General features: G+C 47.1%; 1 protein-coding gene across 4 annotated transcripts in view; it reads left to right on the top strand.

The window, feature by feature from the left end:
• The first annotated feature begins 378 nt into the window (after positions 1-378).
• Positions 379-18,139, top strand: part of PEX5L (peroxisomal biogenesis factor 5 like) — a 307,015-nt gene continuing 289,254 nt past the window's right edge. For 3 of the 4 annotated variants that reach the window (XM_060242567.1, XM_060242566.1, XM_060242563.1), the window contains exon 1: positions 379-505. In XM_060242567.1, coding sequence (XP_060098550.1) covers positions 485-505 — 21 coding nt within the window. In that variant the 5' untranslated portion in view covers positions 379-484. The remainder of the gene's footprint in view (positions 506-18,139) is intronic. The other variant, XM_060242565.1, reaches the window with a different exon arrangement.

Below are 18,139 nucleotides of genomic sequence, written 5' to 3'. Positions count from 1 at the left end.
GGAGGAGGAGGAAGCCCCAAAGAGTTTCGCCTGAAAAAGAGAGCGCCAGAGTTCTGAAAGGCAGCCCAGGCAGGCGGCTGGAGTTTGCTGGCGACGCTCGCCGGGTTTTGCATTGCAAATCAGCATCACATTAGAGAAAAGAGACACGCCGCTCCTGTTGTTTGCCTTCCCGGCCGGCTTGCTCCTCGCAGAGCCTTGCAAGGACAGCTCCCCCCGTGCACACGATCGCACCCCCTTCCACGTAAGAGGAAAGCCCGGCGAGCAGCCTGCCGGGGGATGGGTGGGTGGAGGAGGAGGTCATCCGCCAGCAACAGAGGCGGCCGCCGTCCCCGGTCCCGGCTCTTCTCCTCTTTTGCACGCAGGACTCAGGCTTGCCTTGTCCTTTGCTTTCTTGCAGTTGCAAAGGGAGGGGGGAGACCAGCGCCCCCCCCCCCCCCAGCCCACGACCTCGGGGGGATCCTGAAGCAGCAGCAGGCGGTGCAGAATGTACCAGGGACACATGCAGGTAAGTTTCTCCGGGGAGGGGTGGGCAGGGCAGGGGGGTGGGGGATCGGCGGGGCCGCCGCTGCGCGCTGCAACAGGTGGGCGCCTCTTCGGTGCAAAGAGCCGGGCGGGGGGGGGGGGGAGGAGGACGGGCAACTTTGCAAGCAACTTCGGGGGGGGAGGGGCGGTTCGACCCCTGGACCTGCTGCTGCCCTTGTCGCGGGGATCGGAGGCCGCGTCTCTTTCCCCGGCGCCGGTGGGGGGGGGGGGGAACGCGGCTGTTGGGGGATGTATGTCAAGTGAAGGGCACAGAATCCCCGGGCTTGGATACTGGCGGGTGTCGCTTGGCCGGGGCTGCGGGAGAGCTCAGGAGAAAACTCCGCTTCGGGGGGGATCGGAGGGAAACCTTGCATGATTCCCCACCCCCCACCCCCGCAAGCCAGCCCCTTCCTCCGTCTCTTGCGACGGCGGCACCGGTCCGGCTTAAGAATAGCACCCCCCAAAATGACTTTGCAAAGGGGTTGGCGCTTGCAAAACGCCTGCAGTCGCTGCTGCCGAGCCGGAGAGCGGTCCCTTCCCTCGCCTTCGGACGCCTGTAACCTTGACTCTCCGTCCGGCTCCTTCCTCTCGCGGTCCTTGTCCCTTAAAGAAAACAAGTCTTTTGCAAAGGGAAGCGGCGGCAGCAGCAGGGCTGTCTCCAGACTGGCTGGGAGGACCCTAGGCAAGGCTAACTTGGGGCACCCCCTTGCACCAATCACCGTGCTGAGTCGCGTGGAGGCGCCCAGATTTGGCACTCCCAGAAGCCCGGCGCCCTAGGCAATTGCCTAGTTTGCCTAGTGGCAGGGACGGCACCAGCATTGCTTCTGCTTTCCTGTGCAACAACCCAAGCGCGTTTTGTGTTTGCCCCCCAGCCAACGTCTCCCCTCCCCGCAGCAAGCGCTGTTTTTAATGCCTCCACCACGTGGCTCCAGGTTTACAGAGGACGTGGGGATGTGTTCGCTGAGAGCCGCGGTGTAGAGGAAACGAAAAGATCGCAGCCTTCTTAATCGCCCGTCACTCGGGGCCCATTCGTGAGCCTGTCAATCAGTCTTTGACCACGTCAATGTCAGCCTTGGAGAGGCATAGATGTCACGTGACGCCGGGAAAAAAATGAATGAGCGTCCTGACTCAGCACTTCTGGCTTCTTTGTAAAAGGGAGAGAAAGCGAGTAGAACTCCGGCGGCAGCTAGAAAAGCGGGTTGATTCAGTGATGAGCAAAACAGTCGTTGCATTTAGGAATACATATGGGAAGTCTTCCTGAGGAGGAAACCACAATGAGAATAAAGAGGACCAAAATGTGGGTTGCTTATTTAGATTAGAGATTAAAATGCTCCTTGCTTTGAGCCTAATCTTCTCTGCTTGAAATCCTGTTAGGAATCGCCTACCTGTAATGTAGACAAACCAACAAACTAGTTAAATGGAAACTTTGTCTTTTTAAGGATGTGCCGGTGTTGTCTCTCTGCTTGGGAAATAGGTAAAGGATCATGCCACAAGCTAATATACATCTGTCGGTTTCAGGTGGGAAAAAGTAATTTAGCCACATTGGAGTTAGGGATTAGATTCAGCCGCTCGGGTCTGTGTAAACTCCAGAAGAGAGCATAAATTCTACTGTAAACTAAGCACGTGATATAATTACAGAGAGGAAATATCATTAGGCCTAATACGTATTAATTCGGTTTCAGCCGGAGAAAGAATACTGGTTGCTTTCTTTCTAATGGTTAACACCTAGGTGCACAGACCTGAATTTTGGCTGCAATGTTTACAGCTGGTAAGCATCAGCTGTTTAAGTCATAACATGTAATTCAGGTCTCAGAGGCATTTTTTCGGGTGTCTTGTCTCAGGAAACAAATTGGTTATTAAATGTTTGAAAAAAGCTTGCTAGGTTCAAAATGCCAATTGTTTCCTTTAACGCACAGAAGGTGTGGGTGGGGGGGAATGTGGGCTTTCTCAAAGTTGCAGCCTGCCAGCCTGTCCTTTTTATTGGGAAATAAGCAAGATTTTGCTGGAACTCACTTTCAAGTAATTAAACTAAGCATTGGTGCTGTAATCAGTTGTTGACTCAACATAAAATGCACAGTGAACTGGTGAGGGTGGGGGGAGAAAATTCGCTACTTAAAAGAAGAACCATTTTCAGTACATGTCTAACGACTTTCGTGTTCTTTAGCTAAACGGGTATACCTTGCATAGTTAATTCATAACTGTAAAACAATAATTGTTTTGGGATTTTCAATGCTGTCCAGGAATTGGTATATCTCATAGCTGGCTACAATTTTACTCAGGAAACACATGGTTCTGGAACATTGATCCATTCAGATCACCAAAATCCTTTGGGTTCTGATCTGTTATTCCTAAAAGAGTCCTCATTTTACATGCGGGCGAGTTCAGTTCTGTTCTGTAGAGACTTTTCTGGAGTACTGTGCTTGGTTCATGGTTGGTAGTTCCAAGGGAACTGTGACGTGTTGGAAGGCATTCTGAGAGGGAATGTCATAAAAAGGGCATAGAAAAAACATCTAATAGGGTCTAAAGAGCAATCCCGGTTCGTCTTGGTCCATTGTGGCTTAATGAGAAACCCTTAGGGTGTGTCACGAACTGCGCTGGGAGGGTGTTTGAGATGCACAAGTCAAAAACTTGGTTGGATGTGCGGTACTCGTCACATGGTCTGTTGGATCTTGGCACTGTGTTTAGTCTAGAAAGCTGGAGAGATGCTGAGTATTTTCAGATACTAGAAAGACTCTGAGGAGGGAATGGGATTGTTGATTCTCTTTGCTGAGGTCAGCACAAGAAATGGGGGCTCAAATTAGGCAACTGTAGATCTGGGGCACTATTCCATAAACAAGGTGTGTCCTATTTGGTCCTCCAGCATAGTCCTAGATACCAGGGAACTCCCCCTTACGCATCTGCTTTCTCCAAGACACAGCAAATAGGGCTTTTTATGGCTTTTTTCCTTCTCATGAACATCAGCAGAGACACTGCAGCCATCATGGTGTACTGGTTAGGAGCACTGGACTAGAACCTGGGGAGACCTAGGTGCTAATCCTGCTCAGCCATGTACTTCACTGGGAGCACTTGGGTCAGTCGCTTTCTTTCAGCCTAGCCTACTTCACAGAGTTGAGGTGAGAACAAAACGGGGCAGGGGTGGGGACCTGATTCGTCACCCCAAATTGCTTGGAGGGAGGGCAGGATAAAAATGGAATAGACCTGTGAAGGTTCAGTCCAGGTGTACCTCAGAAGGAGCCTATCCGAGCGTCTTCACGTGGACTTGGGGGTGCTTGCCAGTGTGGGAAAGTGGGACTGAGAAAGAGCCCTTTGCCTGTGTCTTGAAGTAGTTTCCCAAAGACTCTCCTGCTGTTCGTACCTCGAAGGAAAGGTTAAAGAGAGTTTTGGCTGTTTCGGTTTGTGCGGTGATGGGCAGAACCAGTGTCCAGGGTCCCTTTTTCCATTTCTGATGTGGCCCTGTTAAAAATTAGTTGATAGACTGGATAGTTAAAGTAAAGGAATTCCAGATCGCAGTGAAAGATTAGGAAGAATGTCTTGGCACCAAGAGCCCTCCGGCACTGGAATAAGATGCTCTGGAATGTTGTGGAAGTTTTCAAAGAAGGTAAGGTGGATCTTGGGATGCTTTAGAAATAAAATGAGCTTTTTATTGCTGTGGAGGGGGAAATCTGATGGCTCTCTGTGTTTCTAGTACTGCTTAAGTCTGTTGGATTAACTCTGCGTACATTGCTTCAACTGAACCGATGAAGCTGACAGCGTAATTCTTTGTGGCTTGTGGAAAAGCTCTTCTCTATCCCTGCCTGCATTTTGTTTTTGAATGGCTACAGCTTTTTGGAACGAGCACCATAGGCTAATTAATAGTCAGAATTCTCGTAAAGGAACTCATCAAAGATCTGGTTGCTGTCAAATGAACTTCCCCAAACCCTTTCTTATCTGCAAGAAAACCAAAGGCTTAAATAGCAATAATTTAAAAAATTATAGCGCAGTCCTAAGTGAAGTTAGACCCTTCTAGGTCCACTGACTTCAGTAGGCGTGAAAAGGGGTTAACTCTGCTTAGCTTTGCATTCTTAGGCGCTTTACTGTTAAGACTGATCTGATTAAAAGAGAAATGCCCATCGTTTGTGCAAATGGGTTGGAGAGTGAGCATTAAACACTAACTTAGGGATCGGAAACAAATTTAGAAATCTTGGTCCATGATGGATTTGAGGGCAAGAGAGTGGGAATGAGACCCAAATTTGAGATGTTGCGCAGTTGTGTGCATCTTGCGCTGTAGTTTTGAAAACCCAAATCGGGGGGGGGGGGGGGGGACTTGAATGATAGAGAAGGGACTGTTTAATTTTTTTCCACTCTAGTCAGTTTTCTGTTCAAAGCAGTACCGCCACAAGCTGTTTTTCTGCCTGCAGGGGAAAGAGACCTTCCCATCACCACGTCACACCTGGTTTATGAACATATGAAGCTGCCTTATACTGAATCCAACCCTCGGTCCATCAAAGTCAGTATTGTCTACTCAGACTGGCAGCAGCTCTCCAGGGTTTCATGCTGAGGTTTTTCATGCCTATTTGCCTGGACCCTTTTTAGTTGGAGATGCCGGGGATTGAACCTGGGACCTTCTGCTTACCAAGCAGATGCTCTACCACTGAGCCACTGTCCCTCCCCGATTTATGGCGATCCAACAAGGTGCTTTCAAGGCAAGTGAGGAGCAGAGGTGATTTCCCACTCCCTTCTTCTGCAGAGCCTTCCTTGGTGCTCTCCCGTCCAAGTACCAACTCTGCTTAGCTTCTGAGATCTGATGAGATTGGGCTATAGCCTTGTGAACAGTTGGCAGTCAGAGAAAACAGTACTGACCTTGATAGACCAATCCTCCCACCCAGGATAAGGCAATTTTGTGTGGGTTCAAGCTAGATGTATGCATAAGTTTCATTTTGCTGCTTTCTCACAATACAAGAACTCGTGGGCATTCGATGAAATTGCTGAGCAGAAAGGTTAAAACGGATAAAAGGAAGTACTTCTTCACCCAAAGGGTGATTAACATGTGGAATTCACTGCCACAGGAGGTGGTGGCGGCCACAAGTATAGCCACCTTCAAGAGGGGTTTAGATAAAAATATGGAGCACAGGTCCATCAGTGGCTATTAGCCACAGTGTATGTGTGTATATAAAATTTTTTGCCACTGTGTGACACAGAGTGTTGGACTTGATGGGCCGTTGGCCTGATCCAACATGGCTTCTCTTATGTTCTTATGATGTACATATGTAAGTGCCGTCAAGTCACAGCCAACTCCAACAAAATGCTTTAAGGAAAGAGAGGAGTAGTTTGCCATTCAGGAAACATAGAAGAGGTTTGCCAGTTTGAGAGCCAGTTTGGTGTAGTGGTTAAGTGCACGGACTCTTATTTGGGAGAACCGGGTTTGATTCTCCACTCCTCCACTTGCACCTGCTGGAATGGCCTTGGGTCAGCCATAGTTCGGGCATAATAACACTTTTAGAATTGGGTCAGCCATAGCTTTCATAGGAGTTGTCCTTGAAAGGGCAGCTGCTGTAAAAAGCTCTCTCAGTCCCACCTACCTCACAGGGTGTCTGTTGGTGGGGGGGAAGGTAGAGGAGATTGTGACGGCTCTGAGAGTATAGGGTGGGATATTCAGAGTATAGGGTGGGATATAAATCCATCCTGCTCTACAGAGCCTTCCTTGGTAGTCTCCCAACCAAATACCAGCCCTTCTTAGCTTCCAAGATCTCAAGAGATTGGGCTATACTATGCTGCCTTCCCTCTCCTCTCACCACCATTAGTTCCCTAAATTTGAAGATTCCTAAGGCTGCTTTTGGTTTTTAAAAAGTGTTGGGGAAAGATATATAGTCCAGCCCCCGACCTGGTTACACCAGAACATCTGATGTCGATAAGCAAGCAGACTCAGTGGCTGTCAGGTAGCCGTTCTTGTGGAAGAAAGTACTGTCCATCTCATTCTGAATAAAACTTTGTTGGTCTTAAAGGTGCAGTTTGACTCCTGCTTTGTTCTACTGCTTCAGACCAACACGGCTGCCCTCTTGGATGTATAAATTCTACCAGATTGTGGTACTCCTTTTTTTTTTTTTTAGCATAACACCCCCCCCCCCCTTCGCCTCATGGCTAGGAACTGCTGCTGGCTGTTCTGATGACCGGGCAGTTATACAATATGATTTCTGTCAGGGATAATGGCTATAGAGTAATTTTACTGGGGCGGTTAAGCCTAAAATGTGTGGAGTAAAAGTATGAATTTTTGCTCCCTGAGACATTGATCACATGAATTATTTTTAATGTGGTCCCTGATAAGCCATGCTCCCTGTCGAGTGGGAGAGTGAGAAGTATAAATTTCTGTTTCTTAGTGTTTCTCTCTCTCTTTTTTGTTTGTTCTGAACATATACTTTGAGTGATAGTAGCATCAGTGCAGTAGCTACTTACTGGCCCAGGCTGTGAGAGTGTTGTGAGGTGGGTGAGTCCCTGTCCAAATGCTGAACTGTGTTGACTGTGGGGCTACAATTGCTATTTGGGTAGCCTGCAGTTATCCTTCCTAGCCTGTGGGTGGTGCTGTCATCTTCACCGTGCTGCCTCCAGCCTAGAAAGGACCACCAGCCCTGTTATGGTTGATAGGAAAGAGCGTACCTAGTTTGTGATTCTGGTAGGGTTGCCAGCCTCCAGATTGGGCCAGGAGATTGCCCCCCCTCCCCGAACGACAACTGATCTTCAGACTACATAGATAACTTATTATTTGTTTAAAACATTTAGTCCACTTCTGGAGAAAATGGCAGCTTTGGAAGCTGGACTGTGTGGCATACTGGCATTATACTCTACTGAGGTCCCTCCCCTTCCTAAAGCTTATCTTAAGAACATAAGAGAAGCCATATTGGATCAGGTCAATGGCCCATCCAGTCCAACACTCTGTGTCACACAGTGGCCAAAAAACCCCAAGTGCCATCAGGAGGTTCACAAGTGGGGCTAGAAGCCCTTCCACTTTGCCCCCCCCCCCCCCCAAGCACCAAGAATACAGAGCATCTATGCCCCAGACAGTTCCAATAATATGCTGCGGCTAATAGCCACTGATGGACCTCTGCTCCATATTTTTATCCAATCCCCTCTTGAAGCTGGTTATGCTTGTAGCTGCCACCATCTCCTGTGGCAGTGAATTCCAGGCTCCATCCTCAAATCTCCAGGTGTTTCCAAACCCAGAGCTGGCAACCCTAGAATTAACTGTTTACAAACTCTAGTATGCCACAAAAGTAGGGGAGAAGGACTTCATGAATCTGGGTTTAGGTGATTCATCATGCTGGTATCGTATTTACATTGTTGTTTCTAGCGGACGACTGGCATATTAGGGTTGCCAACTCTGGATTGAGACATTCCTGGAGATTTGGGGGCAGAAGTTGGGGAGGGAGCCAGGCCTCACCTGTCTGTTGACAACCCCAAGTGGCATGCATATTTATGTTATTTAAGTGACGTCATGTGAAATCCTCATGGTGTAGTGGTTTGTGTATTGGACTAGGAATGAGTAAACCATGGTTCAGATGCCCAAGTGCCACCAAAAACTTGCTGCGTGACTTTGGGCCAGTCCTTCCCTGTCAGAGTAGCCCACCTTGCAGGGTTGTTAGGATAAAACAGAGGAAGGCAGAACCAGGTATGCTGCCCTGAGTTCCTTGGAGGAACGGTGGGATAAAAAGTAGTTAATAAATATACAATTTTAAACTGCATTGTGATTATTCACTCCCCTTATTTTTATTGTGTGTGCATACATGTTAGTCATCTGATTTTGTTGGGCGCTTATAAACACAATTTTGCACATCCCCTTTGTGTTGCTAGCATCTATAAGAAATCTATTTTTGGGGGGGGAATTAAAACATTTATTTCAGAACAGGATTTAGTATTGAGAGCCAGTTTGGTGTAGTGGTTAAGTGTGCGGACTCTTATCTGGGAGAACTGGGTTTGATTCTCCACTTCTCCACTTGCAGCTGCTGAAATGGCCTTGGGTCAGTCATAACTCTGGCAGGAGTTGCCCTTGAAAAGACAGCTGCTGTGAGAGCTCTCTCAGCCTCACCCACCTCACATGGTGTCTATTGTGGGGGGAGAAGATGTAGGAGATTGTGAGCCGCTCTGAGATTCGGAGTGGAGGGAGGGATATAAATCCAATATCACCTTCTTCTGATATGGAACTGCATTCTCATTTCCCCCCACTTATATGTTCTTGTTGCTTTAGAAGTATTTTTTCCTGTTCTGCATGTGTTTTTCCCCCCTCCAGTGGTTGATTTGATATTATGTCGCTTTATGTCAGGCATTCCTGCAGATTTAAACTGCAGGGGTTTTTTATGTGAGACATAACACGATGTAATATTTAATGGACCACTAGAGGGAGCAAAAGACAAGCAGAACAGCCCCCCCCCAAAGCAACAGGAACACACAAAGCAAGCAAATGAGAATGTGGAAGAGCCCCATACCATATTAGCTGATGAAGTGAGCTTTGACTCACAAAAGCTTATGCCCAGAAAATTCTGTCAGTCCTTAAGGTGCTTCTGGATTTATATGTTGTTCTGCTAGAGACTAATGTGGCTACTTGCTTGAAGCGGAATCTATATTAGGAAATGTTTAGGAATGACCAATTATGTATTTAGAAATTCTGATTGCACATCCATGGCAAGTTTGAAGTGCTTAACCAAAAGTGTTCCAGTTGGTTATAATTTGATCAGAAATTCTTGTGTATCCACACTGCAGTTGCAATGTAGCTTTCAACTTCGTTTTAACGTACATGTTGGAGAAAAATGCCATTGAAGCAGGGAGTGTTTAAAAGGACTTCAGATGACAGTCCACAAAACTGCCGGGGGAGGGGGGGGGGCGGCATTTTCCCTTCCAGCTCAGCTGGGGTTCTTTTTTGCTGTTTGACTGAATGGAGCCTGTGGGGAGAGTTTCCTCAGTGGAACAGGCTGCCTCAGGAGATGGTGGGCTCTCCTTTGGAGGTTTTAAAACGGAGGTTAGATTGCCATCTGACAGCAGTGCTGATTTTGTGAACTTAGGTAGATCATGAGAGGGAGGGCAGAAAGAGTATCAGTGCTTAGTTCTTGTGGCCTTTTCTTACACGCTCAGGGAAATGCTGATCATCACTTTGGGGTCGGTCAGCAATTTTCTCCAGGCCAACTTGGCCAGGGATCCTGGAAGGGGTTTATTTTGCCATCTTCTGGGTATGGAGCAGGGATCACTGGGGGTGTGAGGTGAGAGGTAGTTGTGAATTTCCTGCATTGTGCAGGGGATTGGACTAGGTGACCCTGGAGGTACTTTCCAACTGTGATTCTGTGACACCCCCTCCCCCCCCCCAAAAAAATTGGGATTGCCAAAAAACCTGGGATCCAGATTGTATTTAGTATTGGGATCTGGGTATTTTTTGAGAATCCCCAAACTTTTTCAGATCCCATAGACCTGAATAAAAAATACTGAGAAAAAATTTGCATATCCCTTTTCTGCAGCCAAGAAACTGCTTGGGGCTGCCCAGTGAGGGGACCTCTGATGTGCTGTAGGGGTTTGCCTTGCTCTTGGCAAATTTGTGGAAAGAAATTGGGTTTGCCTCTTGGATGTGTATTGCAGCGTTGGACCTGACCAGTAGAAGCTCAAGAAGAGCTATGGGGACAGTGTTACCATGTTTGGAGTGACAAAATGCCATCCTTGGCTTTGTATCAGATCCAAGCCTGTCTTCTGCAAATAAATAATGCAGATTTATTCCCAAATGTGTTAGATATTGTAACTTTGCCTGCAAGAGGACCTGGAAGGGAAAAGGTTAAGAGAATTCTCTCACATGAGTTAGATGTTGAGTCTTCTGTTTCCTGTTATATGACCCCTCTTGTTTGAGAGTCAGTTTGGTGTAGTGGTTAAATGTGCGGACTCTTATCTGGGAGAACCGGGTTTGATTCCCCACTCGTCCACTTGCACTTGCTGGAATGGCTTTGGGTCAGCCATAGTTCTGGCAGAGGTCATCCTTGAAAGGGCAGCTGCTGTGAGAGCCCTCTCAGCCCCACCCACCTCACAGGGTGTTTGTTGTGGGGGAGGAAGATAAAGGAGATTGTGAGCCACTCTGAGATTCGGCGTGAAGAGCGGGGTATAAATCCAATTTCTCCTCCTCCTCCCTCTTGCCTGGGCTGTTGGAGCTGTAGCAAATTAACCTATTTTTGAAAGTAAAAATTTCTTTCTCTTGTTACCATTAAAGTCAGATCACCTTTGCCATTTGTTTGAAAAGCATTTTCCCTTAACCAGAAAACATGGAGGAACATTAATTTCTAGAAAGTAATGCTTCTGTGCTTCCAAGGCAGTTGGGGTTTTTTTTACACTTAACCCAATGGAATGATCCTGCAGTTAGTAAATGCAAGTATGGTATAGCAAAAATGGGACATCACTGAGTCTCAAGGAAATCAATGGGATAGATTTTGTGATGAACTAAAGACTGATGCTTTCTGTGGAACTGAAATTGCAACTAACCTTTGCTGGAGAGTGACCCAAATAAAAAAACCCCTAAGTTTTAAAATTCCCTTTTCAAGTTGTACAGAATATAGAAAACAAGGGAACAGAAAGGCAGGACACCTGCTTGCCCAGAGCCACCAGAACTGTGAACCTCAGAAGCTTTTGCACATGGCTTTCTGCTGCCCAGGCAGTATAAGGATGTAACCTTTGACTCCAGTCATAATTCAAAGTTTGGCAGAACAATGAGGGAAGGTTCCCTTAATCTTCTTCCCTGTTGCTTTAGGTGGTACGGACCCTCTCTTGTTCCATTCAGCCCTCCTGTACAATTTCTAGCCCTCTGTATCTGGAGACTCCAAGTCTCAAAGAGTTTGCATGTACACAGATTGCCAGAATATCCAAATATATATTTCTAGGAGCCTACATGCTCTTACTGGTTTTTTGCCAGATGTTTAGAAATGAGAACCTGGAGGGTTTGGGGGGGGGGGGGGTTGCCTTATTGGTGTGGAGCAGGGGTCAGTGGGGTGTGTGGGGGAGAATACCAGTTTTATGTAGTGGTTAAGTGCACGGACTCTTATTTGGGAGAACCAAGATTGATTCCTCACTTCTCCACTTGCACCTGCTGGCATGGCCTTGGGTCAGCCATAGCTCTTATAGGAGTTGTCCTTGAAAAGGCAGCTGCTGTAAGAGCTCTCTCAGCCCCACCTACCTCACAGGGTGTCTGTTGTAGGGGGAGGGGAAGGTAAAGGAGATTGGGACCACTCTGAGATTCAGAGTATAGGGCAGGATATAAATCTAGTATCATCATCAACTAGTACTACTTGTGAATTTCCTGCATTGTTCAGAGGGGGTTGGACTAGATGACTCCGGAGGTCCCTTCCAACTCTAATTCTGTGAGATTCTCAAGAATTGTGCAGATTTTTTCTAATGCCACTGAAATCAGATTTAATATTACTCTTGTATGTACTGGAATGTATTGGATTTATATATGTTTATTTATTTATTTATTTATTTATTTATTTATATTGGGATTTATACCCCGCCCTTCGCACCGAATGTACATTTATATATGTACATTGATTTATGTACATTGATGTTTAAGGAAGGATTCAGTATCCAGTTTTTTAGCAGTGCAGCTAGAATGTGATTTATTTTTTTAAGGGGAGGGTGGTTGATTTCCCAATATTGCTTTCACACCCATGTTTCCCCCTAGAGCCCCTAGATCAGCATTCCTTACTATCTGGCTATGTGTGGATTGGTAAGACAAGAAAAAAAAAAGATAGAACGATGCCTTCCTCAAAGCGTTATGCATTGTATATATCTGCTGTTCTAGTATCTATCTGTTCTTAAGAGCTCTGTGAATTGTGCAAGTTTTCTTGCTTCTGCTGATTTAGTAAATGACCACGTTTTGTAGGCTCTGTAGAGAGCCAGTTTGGTGTAGTGGTTAAGTGCGCGGACTCTTATCTGGGAGAACAGCATTTGATTCCCCACTCCTCCACTTGCAGCTGCTGGAATGGCCTTGGGTCAGCCATAGCTCTGGCAGAGGTTGTCCTTGAAAGGGCAGCTGCTGGGAGAGCTCTCTTAGCCCCACCCACCTCACAGGGTGTCTGTTGCGTGGGCGGGGGGAAGGTAAAGGAAATTGTGATGACTCTGAGATTCAAGAGTATAGGGCGGGATATAAATCCAATATCTTCTTCATCTTCTGTCATTTGTGTCTAAAATGGTAGCCACTCTCTGGGTCCATTTTCTTTTGGCAGAAGAGATTAGCTGTTTGTTTAAATTTTTATGTCGTGCAAAACAGACCTCTGTGGTAAAGATGTGTGGAGCAAACAAGGAGTGAACCCCTTCCAAATTGACCTCCTCACTCTGCTTTTCAGTGATGTTGAATGGCGACTCTGTCATCCACGTGATAAATAAATAACTGGATCCGTCCAGAGGAATAGGCTTCCGCTTGGTGCCCCAGCTGGGAAGGAAAGCGGACTTCTCTCTCCGAGGAATGAATTGCATCAGCCTTTGTGATGGATTGAATTTGCACGGCCCGCTAGCTAAGAATAAACCAAAAGGTAGAAGAAAACTTTAAATGAATTATTTTGTGACTCTTGTCACTGGAGGTTGTTGTTGGGTTGTATACAAACCCTCCCCCGCCCCCCCCCCCCCGCCAATTTCCAGTCAGGAGAAGATCAGAATTCAGCTGCCTTGCAGTTTCTGCATCGCTGGGAGAACAGGAGGGGACCTCTGACGATCGAGGCCATTCCTGCTCTTTGCTTGACCTTCTGAAAGCATCCCTGTTGTTCTCCTCTGTCTGCCCCATTTCCCAGTGGATGCTACAGCATAGGAGGATGCTACCGGCCCGGGGCAGGTTCCCTCGGGACTTTGGACATTGTGTTTTGTTGCCGAATGCCTGCCATCTGCCTTCCCTCTTTTCTATTTTGCATGCAAAATGACATTGGCATTCTGGGTAGCCCTTCTGCAGCTCTGGAAATGGCTGCAGAGTTCCAGCTTTCCTCTCTGCCGCTCCCACTTGACCAACTGCTTGCTAAGGACTTTGGGCACACGTTTCAGTTGCCACAGAGGTGCCACTGCGGGTGGCCTCCCTGTGACAAATTAACCCCTCCCGGTCTGTAACATTTAGCATCACTTACCTCTCCCTGGTATCTGAGTTTGATCTCAGCGGAAGCTGGTTCAGGTAGCCGGATCCAGGTTGACTCAGCTTTCCATCCTTCTGAGGTCGGTAAAATGAGTACCCAGCTTGCTGGGGGGAAAGTGTAGATGACTGGGGAAAGCAATGGCAAACCACCCCATGCTGTGAAAGCGTTGTGAAAACAATGTCACCCCAGAGTCAAAAACGACTGGTGCTTGCACAGGGGATTACCTTTACGTGTTTTTTTTTTTTTTTAAACCTCTCCCTTCAGTTATTCTTTTTGCAGCAAGGGGGAAGGCTCACGCCACCTTCCTCACAGAAATAATTCCCTAGATGTTTTAGGTAGTAAATGTTTAGTAGATTTTAGGCCAGCAAATGCTCTTCCGTCTCTCTCTCTCTGACCAATTTCACACTAGACCTTTAATCCTGGTTTAGCCCTGTCCCCAAACTGACATTCAACACTAGAAGAGATTCAGAGAAACCAGCTCTTTCTCTGTGATTCTATGATTTTAGTGTAAAATGTCAGCTTGGGGGAAGGGCTAAACCAGGATTAAAGGTCTAGTGCGAAATTGGGCTCTCTCTCTGTTTGTTTACTTATTTTTATTTATTTGTAATTTATATCCCGCCCTTCCCACCAGGTGGCTCAGAGCAGCTTACAACATATAAAAACTAACATAAGAATATAAAATTAAGCATAAAAGATTAACATTTCATAATTTACATAGTTAAAATCTAGACATTTGTCACGGTTATATACTTAAAACATTAAAACCATACAGCGATCTTACAGCTACACTCAGTTCAAGTTTCAGTGCCGGTTAGTTGTGGGCCAGCCGGAAGAGGACTGTCTTACAGGCCCTGCGGAATTGAGCAAGGTCCCGCAGGGCTCTTACCTCTTCCGGCAGCTGGTTCCACCAGGAAGGGGCTATTACGGAGAAGGCCCTATCCCTTGTAGTTTTCAAACGGGCATCCTTTGGCCCAGGGACAACAAGGAGATTTTGAGTTCCCGATCTCAGTACTCTCTGGGGAACGTGTGGGAAGAGATGGTCCCTCAGGTAGGCAGGTCTGTCTCTCAGTTCCTCATTCAGCCCATGAGAGACTGGGCAGCTTGTGACAAGATAGCTTCTCTAAATATGGAGGAAAACTATAGCTTGTCCTCTCTGCCTTGAATTCTTCCTTTTATTCCTAGCTGGGATTGATTGATACTGCTCAAGACCTATAGGTCAGAGGAGTAGAGAGAGAGAAAGAGAAAGAAGAATTGTTGGAAGAAATTGTTGAAACTGGAAGTGGTGGTGGCTTCTAGCACAAATTGGTTCCAGAGGGGATTGGATGAATATATGGAGCAGAGGATCATGAGTGGCTATTAGCCGCAACATATAGATGGCCCGTGGCGCAGAGTCGTAAAGCTGCAGTACTGCAGTTCTAAGCTCTGCTCACAACCTGAGTTCGATTCCGGTGGAAGCTGGGTTCAGGTAGCTGAACAGAAAAAACAATGGCAACACAATATAAACAGAGATCTAAAAACAATTGTGTCAAGAACACAATTTTACAAAAATCTATATATTGTATTGTGCAAAAACATCCAATTTATATTCCAAAACCATAAATCACATAGAGAGCATAAAGTCCCAAAGAGAAACACTGTTTCTAAGGATGACTCCGACAAATTCTTTAAAAAGTCTATAAGGAGTAATACTATTTGGGAGTAAGTTCCAAACGGAGTCCTTCCACTGATGTTGGCTTCCGAAGGAGGAATTCTTGCCTTCTCGCAATCACCAGCTTAAATCACATTCCGCTGCACCTGCAGCTTCTTCATAAAGCCAACTGACAAGGTCCTCAGACCGGCCTCTTTCAAACGCCCAATTGAAAATTCTAATTTGGGCGTTTGAGAGAGGCCGGTCTGAGGACCTTGTCAGTTGGCTTTATGAAGAAGCTACAGGTGCAAGAAGTAGATCTAGGGAAGGATGGGATTTTTACAGATCCTGGGGGGAAAGTGTAGATGACTGGGGAAGGCAATGGCAAACCACCCCGTAAAAAGTCTGCCGTGAAAACGTTGTGAAAGCAGCGTCACCCCAGACTCTGAAACAACTGGTGCTTGCACAGGGGACTACCTTGACCTTTTTATAGATGGAACACTATGTCTGGGTTAGTGATGCTTAGTATTTTTGGTGCTTGGGGGGCAAGAGTGGGGAAGGGCTTCTGGAGTTCTGACTTCACTGGTGAACCTCCTGATGGCACCTGGGTTTGGGCCACAGTGTGACACTGAGTGTTGGACTGGATGGCCATTGGCCTGATCCAACATGGCTTCTCTTAAGGTCTTGAAGAAAGATTGATTCCCGGCAAGGGAATTGGGTTTTGTAGTCCATATCTCTTTCCCATGCCTTTGCCACTGGAAGAATCTTTATGGCAGGAACGGTTTTGGTTTTGAGGAGATACTAAGGGTCTCAGGGTCTGTTTGGTGCTGAAGGGAGGCTGATGTCCTGCCCCCTTCTCCTGGGTATCTGATGGAAAGGGTGACTTGACAATCATTCTGGCTGGCAGTATCTCATGGAGAGAAAACGATATGTGCCTCCCACTCAGCTCTCTGTCTTTTAATGAAACCATAAGAAGAACCCTGGTGGATCAGACCAGTGGTCCCTCTAGTCCAGCATCCTGTCTCACACAGTGGACAACCAGTTCCTCTGGTGCAGAGGCTGAGGTCTTCCCCTGATATTGCTTACTGGCTCTAAGATTCAGTGTAGTGGCAGTGGCCAGTGGAATAATGTTATTTTAATCTGCACAGCCAATCAGAAGCCTAGTGTGCAGGAGCTCCACCCACTTCATAAAAAACATTTAGTTGGTGCCAGGAAAGGTGTTGGCAGGTGCCCTGGCACTCATGGGCATCATGTGTACAATTAAAGCAAGATTGCTTTTTTGTTGTGTGTGTATTGGTAATATTGGTGGGGGCAGCACCGGTCCGAGGTCACATGGCACCCTAGGCAGAGTGGGTGGCGTGCCGCCCCCCTCCACAGTGCCCCCCGCACCTCCCCATGCCTTCTCCTCCCTTCCTTCCCCACCCCAGGCTGATTTCAATGTCCGGAAGGGCAATCGAGTGCCACTTTGGGCTGTGTAAAGGCGCCCCCCCCCACTGATCAGCTGATCGACGGGTAAAACTATGCTGCACGCTCACTCAGCGCCCGGGCAGGCCAGCGGCAGCTCAAACAAACTGCATCTGGAAAGGGCTCCACAGCTGCTCCCTCCTCCGCACTTCCTGGATGGGAAGGAGGTGCGGAGGAGGGATCAGCAGTGGTGCCCTTTCTGGACGTGGTTCATTTGAGCTGCCGCTGGCCTGCCTGGGCGCTAAGTGAGAGAGCAGCATGGTTTTACCAGCTGATCAGTGGGAGGTTGCCTTTACACAGCCCGGAGTTGCGTTCTATCGCCCTTCTGGACATTGAAATCGACCTGGGGTGGGGAAGGGAGGGAGGAGGAGACTGGGGGGGGGGCAAATTAGGTGTTTGCCTAGGGAGGAGGGGGGAGGGCTGAATTTGGTGCCCCACCCTGCTGGCGCCCTAGGCAACCACCTAGTTTGCCCTAGTGGACGAGCTGGCCCTGAGTGGGGGACAGAGAGGAAAGCACAGTAACAGAAGGAATTTGAAAGCAGATGCAAACTGTACCTGTGGCAATTTAGAAACTGACTGTAGAAATTTTCATAATTTGGCAGGAGTTCGGGGAGAAATGCTTTAACAGTAAAGGATTGGACACTGGGAAATTGGCTCGCTCTTGTCAGAGACATTACTCTTGAGAATATTTTCTATTAAAAAAAGAAACCATGACATTGGTGTCAGCTGCCTGCCTAATAATTTGAAAAAATGAGTTTTGACTGTCACTGGACTTCTGGCTTGAAGAAGCAGTATATTTGACAGAGGATGCACAAAAAAAGGAGAAAAGGAATAAAAATTGCATCAATCAGGTGCTGAGTCAAACCTTTGCTTGGAAAAACCACGAGGGAAGCAAAATTTTTGCGCCAAGAAGACCTGCAAAATCTGGATTGATAATTGGAATATTCTTCACTGTCCCTTAATAGCATATAAACTCCAAGCTCAGCTGATCTTCTCTTGGTTTGTCCCTTCTTTTTGCTTCAGAACAGCAGGAAGTGAATTGTAGTTTCTGTCCCTGACCATTTCCACGCATTTAGGCAGTTTCAAAAGCTGGCTAATGCGCTTCCTATAAAGGCCACTGCTACGAGCCAGTTCAAGGGTGTGAAAGTAAAACATGACATTTTGACACAGGATGACCTTTTTGTCTGGATGAGCTCTAGGCCTCTGAAAAATCCATTTCCTCTGTTGAGCCACAGGCCTGGTCTCCACATGCTGCTGAATGAGGTGACAAAATCCTGAATTGGTATAGTGGACCATGCATCTTCGTGCTGCTGGTGAACATTACCGCTTTTTCGGTGCATCTCTGTTCCCAAAACTCCTTACAAGTAAAACACATCCACATCAGAATTAGCCCTGGCAAAATCAAAGCGAAAGGCCTGTTCCA

Source organism: Heteronotia binoei, chromosome 6 (assembly GCF_032191835.1).
Source record: "Heteronotia binoei isolate CCM8104 ecotype False Entrance Well chromosome 6, APGP_CSIRO_Hbin_v1, whole genome shotgun sequence".
NCBI classification, from domain to species: domain Eukaryota; kingdom Metazoa; phylum Chordata; class Lepidosauria; order Squamata; family Gekkonidae; genus Heteronotia; species Heteronotia binoei.
This window is presented reverse-complemented; position numbering and strand designations above follow the sequence as displayed.